Source organism: Sprattus sprattus, assembly GCF_963457725.1.
Source record: "Sprattus sprattus genome assembly, chromosome: 19".
In the NCBI taxonomy this organism is placed as follows: domain Eukaryota; kingdom Metazoa; phylum Chordata; class Actinopteri; order Clupeiformes; family Clupeidae; genus Sprattus; species Sprattus sprattus.
Window position 1 is genome coordinate 23,952,356 of NC_137917.1, and position 10,000 is coordinate 23,962,355.

General features: G+C 49.4%; 1 protein-coding gene across 12 annotated transcripts in view; it reads right to left on the reverse strand.

Moving 5' to 3' along the window:
* Positions 1 to 10,000, reverse strand: part of mef2d (myocyte enhancer factor 2d) — a 66,957-nt gene that overhangs the window by 22,034 nt on the left and 34,923 nt on the right. For 5 of the 12 annotated variants that reach the window (XM_080858369.1, XM_080858371.1, XM_080858370.1 and 2 more), the window contains exons 4-5: positions 6,087 to 6,221; positions 5,785 to 5,922 (exon numbers count right to left, since the gene is read on the reverse strand). In XM_080858369.1, coding sequence (XP_080714495.1) covers positions 5,785 to 5,922; positions 6,087 to 6,221 — 273 coding nt within the window. The remainder of the gene's footprint in view (positions 1 to 5,784; positions 5,923 to 6,086; positions 6,222 to 10,000) is intronic. The other 7 variants (XM_080858367.1, XM_080858375.1, XM_080858366.1 and 4 more) reach the window with 2 other exon arrangements.

Sequence of the window (10,000 nt, forward strand, 5' to 3'; positions counted from 1 at the left end):
AAAAGAAAAGCAACTCAAGCAGTAAGCAGCTGAGAAGTGTGCTCAGAAACAACACAGGTCACGTGCAGAGTTCCTCTCTCCCCACACCTACAGCCAGCCAGTTGGGACACACATCACTGAAAGTCTCTCTCTAGCCCTCCGCAGACCTGGTCACCAGTCGTACTCTCTCCCCACACCTACAGCCAGCCAGTTGGGCCACACATCACAGAATGTCTCTCTCTAGCCCCTCCGCAGATCTGGTCACCAGTCATACTTCAAGCTAATGCGATCATACTACACACCCCTTGCCTGAACCTGGTATTGACATCATATAAGCAGGGCTGCTATTCTACTGGAGCCACACACAGCAGCACTCCACTAGTCAGTAAAAGTGCACCACAAGTGGTTTCAATAAGAGATGTCTGAAAAGATCTTGTGCTTCTGTTTGAGCCCCTCTGTTATTCCACTTCTGTCTTATGCCACGTCATGCCTCACTCTTACCTTCACTCTCACTCTAACCATCCCTCTCTCACTATTACAATCCCTCTCTCACTCTTACCTTCACTCTCACTCTAACCATCCCTCTCTCACTATTACAATCCCTCTCTCAATCTTACATTCTCTGAAGAACACAGCACTCGACTAGTCAGTAAAAGTGCACCACAAGTGGTTTTCAAAGCACTGGTGCAGAAATTAAAAAATGGCCTCTTGTTGTGGTACAGCCAGGGGAACATGTGGAAATACTAGAACAGAACGGACGGACGGAGAGAAGCTAAAGCTTACAGTACTGAACAGGGGATGAAAGGATGTAGGGGAGGGCGTAATCTACCTAACGGGTCTAATGGGGTGTTGACTGTCTCTGTGTTTACTGTCTCTGTGTTGACTGTCTCTCTGTGTTGACTGTCTCTCTGTGTTGAGTGTCTCTGTGTTGAGTGTCTCTGTGTTGGCATGTCTCTGTGTTGGCATGTCTCTGTGTTGACTGTCTGTGTTGACTGTCTGTGTTGGCTGTCTCTGTGTTGAGTGTCTCTGTGTTGAGTGTCTCTGTGTTGGCTGTCTCTGTGTTGGCTGTCTCTGTGTTGGCTGTCTCTGTGTTGGCTGTCTCTGTGTTGGCTGTCTCTGTGTGGACTGTCTCAGGGACATTGGTGTTGGGGGACATCGGTGCTGGGCTCATGTGTGGTTCTCCAGGGTTCTACCAGGGTGGGGAACCTATCAACGTGGGGCGTGGTGGATGTGTGCATAGCATCAGAATGAACTCTCCAGTCTTCTGAGGGCGCAATGCCAAATGATTCTAATGAGTTAACAGTTCCGCCGGGACCATGATGGTACTCTGTAGGGATGTGGGTGGGCGTGTGGTGGTGTGGTGGTGGCTGGATGGTTGGGTGTGGTGGTGGTTGGGTATGGTAGGGATATGAGTTGGGTTGCTGGGCGGGGGTGGGGGGGGGTGGTGGTGTGGTGGTTGGGGTTGGAGGGTTTTCCAGGCCCTGGGTGCCGGTGGACTCAAACTGTCCAGTGGCTGTGTGCGTGCCGCAACCCATTTTCGCTGTGCCGCTCCCCAGCTCGACTCTGGCGACGCAGGCAGGCAGGGCCACTAAATATAGAATGTGGGCCATACGAGGCCTCCTGTGTGCTGTGCGAGGGGACCCAGTTTGGAGGAGTTGGGTCTGTCTGTTCGCTTGCCTTCCACCCCGTCCTTCTCCCTTTTCTCATTGGTTCCTGGCAGTCTGGACGGGGGAGGCGGGTGGTGAGGAGGAGGAGGAGGAGGAGGAGAAGGAGGAGGAGGCATAACAGGAAGTGCTTGACCTTTGCCACTCTCTCCCCTTCATGCCATGGCGGACCTTCACTCTGTGTGGAGGTGTGGAATCTACCGGAAGAATGCAGAGGGCACAACTAAACCCAACTAACTGACATGAGAAGCAGCTGGCAAGGTGTTACTGGGTTGGCACTGCCAATGGTCTGACTGGGTAGACTCTCAACTACGTAGCCGGATGTCCTCTTGTGTATAATGTGAATGGACAGGATTAAAAAAAAAAAACGAAGCAGCTTCAGCCATATCATGACTCCCTATCAGAGGAAAATAGCTATATCACAGGGCCCTGCTCAGGACAAAAACCTTCATCATCATCATCATCATCAACAACACCATCATCATCATCAACTAGCATGCTGGTGGCCAAGACTGTGGGGTATAGCTCTGGGGTCACAGCACAGCACACCGGCCAGGCGGGGTGAGGGGGGGTGAGGGATGAGGGGGATGGAGGGGAGGCAGTGGTGGGGGCTGTGTGACGTGACGTGAGGTCAGCACGACAGACGGAGGAGAGGAAACAAGGAGCATACAGCACTGAACCAACACCACCTTCTGCCAGAGATTTTGGGGATGGGAGGGGGGGTGCAGGGGGGGGGAGAGGGGCCACAGCCTCTAACACAGGGGCTAACACAGACGACAACATGAAGCATCCCCATTGATTTACTTGATTTGGACTATTAAAAACGGGACAAAGACAGACATATTCTTTTCACTCTTGGGCCGTAAAAGGCAGGTGTAACCACATTCGGGTCAGTGTGTGTGGGGGACAGATCGCGTCATGTGGGGGCAAAGAGAGCACTTTTCCCCAAATACAGGAACAGACGACAAAGCTGAGGGGTGCAGCTGTGATGGGTGACGGTCGTAAGCTGATGTGAGAGTCCGCCAACAAAGCGTTGTGATAAAGCGATCACCATGTGTATCAAAAGCTAATGTATCTCTATCTTTAATGTAAATCGGACAAACTAAACAAAGCAACAATACGTGAGTAGGGGGGGGGGGCAAATAATTATGTCTATGTATTAATATATATGGAATATTAATATGATTAATGTGTCTCTACTAGTCTAAAGTGTATGACAGTTTGACACTGTCAAGTTTGACGTCTCTAAGAACCTGTCCTCTTCCCTCCGCAGGGCCTGACATTTGGAGTGTTTCCTGGATGTAATGATATCAGAGTGAGTTACGCCGGTGGCCTAGTTTACGACGATCCCCCGTGTCCTGAGAGCCTTTGAAATGTTCCCTCTGCACTTCAGAGAAGCCCTGCTTATTTGACGGATCCAACACACACACACACACACACACACACACACACAATCAATCACACACAGACACACATACACACACACACACAAAAACACACACACACACACACACACACACACACACACACACACACACACACACACACACACACACACACACACACACAAAAACACACACACACACACACACACACCTTCAGCTGGGTCAAACTGCACTGACATTTATGGCCCTGGTTTTTGCGACGACCTTGCAAGGTTGTGACCACCGGGGGAGCATTCCCCCCACGTAACTGGCGTCCGTCCTCTTATTAAGTCAGTTTAGTGTCAGAGGCCCTGTCCCTGTCAGGTGACCCCATGGCTGGAGGTCACTGACTGTAAAGTTTGACGTTTCTCATGACTATTCAAAGCGTGTTAACAACACCAGGACAAACACCCATCTGCCAATCCCACAATATGGCCACCACAAACACCACTAAACATTAAAACACAACAGAAAGAATTCTTCATACTAAGAAACCATAACGTTAGGCTTGGGTGGTATCTATTTTTTTTTCATACCTTCCTGACATTTTGCAGGGGTATCCGTAATATGACAGTTTTTTGTTGCACAAATACCATCATAAAAAAAAAAAGCTCAGCTGCTGGTGAAAGATGTATGACGTCGTCAAGCCTACAATGCTGTGCGTCTTGTGCAATTAGCCTACTTAGATCAGTCTGGATTTAAATACCTATAGAATAATGAATAGATAATAAGCGCCCTTCTTCCATAGATTGCGCATCTCTTGCTGGAGAAGTCGCTGCCACGGTGACTACTGACATATCATTGGGCTACTGGGCTGCTTTTGTAGTTGGAAGAAGTCATCTCAAGATCAAATTATATGTGGCAATAATTCCATGATTCCCAAACTCATCACCTTTGATTGATTAGCTAGGAGACCTATAGAGCAGAAATTACCTAATTTGACCTAATCATCCACTATACTCAGTAAAGGGGTCAGGGGTCATGGTGAGGAAGCTGAGCGCTAAGGGACGATTCCATATTGAAGAGTTAACCCTTTGTTTATTTCAACACCACCCTTCGTCCTTTTTTGGTCGCAGAATACAAAATGCAATTATGGAAAGTGTAGTGAACCACTCTACCTACAGTCAGAGTAGAGTAAACACATAAGAACACGGGCGAGATCGCTGTAAATAATAATAAAATAAATGTCTGTATTTTTGATGGTATTGAAAATCATACCATCGGGATTCCTAAATACATAATACATTGATAATGCCCAATGCCCCTGAATGACCGCATAAATACACTTCTTTCCTTTTACAAAAGATTCAACACCATGCCACGAAACAATCCCACTTCATTTAAAGGTGACGAACAAACAGAAAAAGACCAAAAAACAACAGTGCAATCACACCTACCATAAAAGAAACACACACATAACATCATCATCAATAACGCCTCTAAGCACACTGTACCCCTGAACCCTGACCTTCGGGGGCTGGGGCTCTACACTGACCCTACCCACTCCCACAGACCGGGCTTGGGTTACGGCCGGGCCTGGCAGAGTTGGGCTCGGCGCGGTTGAGGGACCACAGGCCTGTTTGACAGATCGGTGCTGTATGCTTCCGTTTCCCCCACTCATCATCGCCAGTGAGAGGTGTGTGTGTGCCGGGGCAAAGAGAGGGAGGGAGGGAGGAAGAGGACCAGAGGAGAAGCAGGACTGGAGGCAGAGGCGAGGTGCTGGACCTCATTTCTAACCGAGACGGTTTGTCTGGGTCAAAAAGCTGCTCTTGACAAGTGGCTGAGGATGTGGTCGTTTTGCAGCTACCCTGTAAAATTCCTGCCGGAAATGACAGTCCAGATAAAATAGTTGTGCTGTTTACATATTTATGTCCATGTCCTTTCTCCAGCATATAAAATCTGAGATGATTCGCTTGAAAACATTTCAGGGCATCAAGATTGCTTGGAACTAGGGGAACTATAAACCCTTTTAAGATGAAGATTTTTTGTTTATCTCAAACAAACCGGAATCTCTGCAGGGCCGTGGTTTGCGGAGAGAGAGGCAATAAACCTGGCCGGGGGAGAAGAGCACATCTGGCCCTGGCTAAAGCACATCTGGACCTGCCCGCTCTGGAGCGCTTGGCTCTGCAGCTGGCTCCTAAACCTTCCCCTTTTCCAAAAAGCTCTTTCCAGTCTGCTCATCCTTTAGCTTCGGCTAAAACAGCCTCAGCTTCCAACAACGAGATCAGCCACAATCAGACAAAAAAAAAAAAAAGTCCCAATAGAAACATCAATGGAATTACGGGAACATATGGAGTTATTCTCTGGAAAAAGAACAGAGCGAGGAGCAAGTCAGGCCATTAAACATATTGGACATGCCAAGGATTTGTAGTTTTTTTTTTTCAATCTACTGAGACAGATCCATTTGAAATTGGATTCGCCCCGCCTGTGTAAACCTCATTTAAAGCGGCCAGCCAGACCCCTCAACCTCTCCTTCTCCCACTCCTTGTCCGAGCACACACATTTAGCGAAGGGGGTGTGGGGTGGGGAGGGGGATCAGAGATGAAGGGAGATGAAGAGTGGAGGGAGGGGAAGGAGGAGGAGGAGGAGGAGGTGAGAGATGGGTGGGGGGGGGGTGGAGGGGGGAGCAGGTGCTCTGTGAGTCGTTGTAGTTGCTTGCTTGCTTGTTTGTTTGTTGCCGTGGCCACAGTGGCAGCGGCCGCATCGCTGGTACTCACTGACAGCCTATAGCTCTGCATCATTTTATCAAACTCCTCGTCAATTTTTTTGTATTTCTCCTCAGTGCGGGGGGTGAGCGAGAAGGGCTCCTCTGTCTCTGGGCTCTCAGAGTCCCGCTGCTCTTTCTTGTTCAGAGCCTTTTCCGTTCCGGGGAGAACAGAAAGAATCAGAGAAAGACAGAGAGAGAGAGGGGGGAGACGGAGAATGAAAGGGGGGAGAGAGAAAGACAGAGAAAGAAAGAGAGAGAGAAAGGATTGAAGGTTAGCAAAGTAGAGAAATAGTAAGGTTTTTGGGTACTCACGCCATATCTCTTGAACAGGATGTCCAGCTCCTCGCTCTTGCGATACTTGTCCTCGTTTAATGGGCTTTGGTCAATGGAGTCCTCGCCATCGGGCTCGGGGCTGTTGCAACCATTAAAGCCTTTCTTTCGCAACGTCTTTAAACATTTAAAAAACAAGGAGAGGGGGGAGAGGAGGGACATCATTTTCACACTTCATCATTTCTAGACTGGAGACTTTTCATTGTTAAGACATGCAGCGATGACCATAGCAGATTTGAACCAGGTTATCCAGGTCCACACCCTTAGTCCTGACCTGGATACTCATCACTATTACTGTACTTAAACAACAGCTTCTTAAAATCATACATGGTCATGAGTCATTCTTTTTTTATTCAATTTGTTTACGATTTCCAAAACATAGTGAGCGAAAATGTCACTGTTTACACACTTCAAACACAGTGTGAGCAAGTAAGACTTTGAACTGTAACTTGAAAAAAACCAACGCCTGCACACTGAACAGGAGAACAGAGGCTCTGTGGATGTGTGTGTGTGTAAGTGTTTAAGTGTGTGTGTGTGTGTGTGTGTGTCAATGAACTGGAGAACAGAGGCTCCATCACAGGAGAGGAAACAGCTCAGAGTGGAGTTTGCTCAGGAGTTTGGAGTCAGTGCAGTTCGGCTTGGCCACGGGAACAGGGTCTTATTTTGAGAGGATTTTCAAAACAGGCTTTCCCAGTAAGTAGCTTTGCTGGTTGGGGCCCTCCATCATCAAATAGGAGGGGACAAAAAGGGTTCCTGAAAGTGAAGAACTCTTTTTGCTTTTTACTAAATCACAGTTCAGTTTAAAAAAAAATGAAGCGGTTCATGCACTGAGAGAGCAAACTTGGCCTCCATGCTCTGACAAACCACTGCAAGGCTTCTGAAACAATCAGTGCTCCTTTGATAGAATCAAATTGCTAATCCTTAGCATATATGTCATCATAAGGCATTCATCGTTGCACTGGAATAAGCCACCGAAGCGGCACAGATGCACCAAAGCTGTTAGGCGCTGCTTGCTTTCAATGAAATAATCTGTCCCTGCAGCCTCTCTTAAGACACTTCTTTAGTTATGATATGCTGCTTTGAGAATAGCATGTACCGTATACATCCAGTGTACCAGTATGAGTCTCTTTGTTTAATCACATTTTTTTTTACACTTTTGGAGACAAAAACGTGTAAATTCCAATTTACAGTCGCAATGGTGCCAACCCATGTACGCTCACACACACACACACACACACACACACACACACACACACACACACACACACACACACAAGCGCACACACACAAGCACACACACACACACACACACACACACACACGTGTCTATGCGAGGGGAGTCAGTCAGCTGATCAGCTTGTCTCTCAGTCAGCTCCATCTGTTCACCTGTCCCTTCACACCTCTCCCCCCTGCTGGCACGCTCGTGCTCAAGTGTGCCTTCTATTGTGTTGCCAGGGTAACATTCCCCCGCAGAGCAGCTCAGGCTGTGACTGGCTGCAGCGCTCGCTCCCCCGCCCCTCCCCCTCCGGCCCTCTCGCCCTATCCTCTCTCTCCCTCTCGCCGCTCTCGCTCTCCCTATCTCTCCGTCTCTCTCTCCATATCTCTCTGTCTCTTTCTTTCTCTCTCTACCCCCCTCGTTCTCCTTCTCGTTCTCCTTCTCCCTCTCCTTCACACGACCATTACACTCTTGCGCGCTGCATTCTTGCGGACCCCCTTCTCAGCTCCATCCTGATCCTTCTCCTTCACTCTTCACCTTCACTCGTTCTCTAGTTTTCCATTCTCCCTCCTGCCATCGTGAGAGAACCCCCCCCCCCAGCACCACTACCACCACCACCCCCCCTACCCCTGCTCCATCCTGGTCTTTCTCATTGCCTTTTCTTTCTCTCTCTCTCTCTCTCTCTCTCTCTCTCTCTCTCTCTCTCTCTCTCTCCTTCTTTATCTGTCTTTCGCTCATCCTCCCATCTGACAGAATCTTCCCACGGCTCCCGCCTGACTCATCCATGTCCTCCTCTGCTCTGCCCTCTCTCTCCCCCTCTCTCTTTTTTCTCTCTCTCTCTCTCTCTCTCTCTTCCTCTCTCTCCCACTTCCTCTCTCTCTCTCTCTTCCTCTCCCTCTCTCTCTCTTGTTCTCTGCCTCTCTCCCTCCAATTCCCAAGCCTCTTTTTCCTTTTAGATGCTTTCTGTACGCTCACTCACTCTCTCTCCACCCCCTCCTCCCTCCTCCCTCTCTATGCCTCTCTCTCTCCCTCTCTATGCCTCTCTCTCTCCCTCCCTCCCTCCCTCTCCCTCTATATGGACTGAGTGAGTGAGTAGGGGTGAGCCAGGCAGCCCCGTGTCCACTGGGGCCTCATGTAATGTCACGTCCCATTTACAGTGCATCATACATGGAGGCCCCGGCCTCTGCGGGCGTCCCCAAGGACCAGAGAGCAGAGAGCGGGCTACGGGACGGGACAGGGCCCCACTCCAGCAGAGCAGCCTCCGGTGCTCAGGGAGAGGGGAGGTGGTGGCTGCAGTGGAAAAGACTGCTGGGAAGGCATGGAGAGGGAGAGAGAGAGAGATAGAGACAGACAGACAGAGAGAAAGACAGACAGAGAGAGAGAGAGAGAGACAGACAGACAGAGACAGAGAGAGAGGGGGGGGGAGAGGGAGGGAGGGAGGGAGAGAGAGAGAGACAGAGATAGAGACAGAAAGAGAGAGCAAGAGACAGAGAGAGAGAGAGAAAGAGAGAGAAAGAGAGAGACAGAGAGAGAAAGAAAAAGAAGGACCAAAAGACAGAAATATCAACAAGACAGAAAGAAGTAAGAAATGGGAGAGGGGGGTGAGGTAGGCAGACAGACGAATGGAATGACGAGAGACTAATTAAGAAAGGGAAGAAAGATAGACAGACAGAAAGAATGACAAAGAGAAAGAAAGAGCCTACCCCCAAAAAACTAAGGAAAACTCCACCTTAAAAAGGAGAGGGTGCCAGAGGTGGAGCAGTGAGAGGGAGGGAGAGAGAAGGAGAGAGGGAGAGAAAAAGGGAGAGAAAGAGAGGCAGAGAGGTAGAGAGAGGGAGAGAAAGAGAGGGAGAGAGAAAGAGAGGTAGAGAGAAAGGGAGGTAGAGAGAAAGGGAGAGGGAGAGAAAGAGAGGGAGAGAGAAAGAGAGGTAGAGAGAAAGGGAGAGGGAGAGGAGAGAGAAAGAGAGAGGGAGAGAGGGAGATCAAGGGAGAGAAAGAGAGCACTTTCGCTCCAGTGCTACACGTCCCCCCCCCCCCATCTGGCCATGACTTATGCATGTGGCTAATGGAGCCTCTCTATCGGGATGGAGGGGGAGAGAGGTTATCACTGTCCTGTCACACCAGGAGAACTCAAGGCTCTACTCAGCCTCTGTAGCCCTTCGCTCAGGCCCAACTAGGCCAAGCCTCCCGTTTGGAAAGAAAAATAACTTGGTCAGTCACCGGTAAAAAGAGGAGTTTTGAAAGTTTAAGGAAATTTAAACCCAGTCAAAAAAAAGGATAGACTCAAGTTCCTGAACTTCAGAAAAGTTGCGAGCGAAAGCAGAGTGGAGGGCGTGTGTGTGTGTGTGTGTGTGTGTGTGTGTGTGTGTGTGTGTGTGTGTGTGTGTGTGTGTGTGTGTGTGTGTGTGTGTGTGTGTGTGTGTGTGTGTGTGAAAGCAGAGTGGAGGGCACACCCCGTGCTTTCCCTCCCAGTGGCCATGTTGCTCCTAGAACAACAGGGATAATGCTGCTGAGACTTCCTGTACTTAACACAATGACACAGAATATTAATCTGATCAGATTGTGTATCGCGCCGGGAGGTTTAGGGCCTCACGTCCCACGGCCAGGTGGGTGGGGTCACCTCCCAGGGGCAACACAGCAGTGGCCCCTGTCTGCCCTTCTCCCCCTCTCCCTCCCTCTC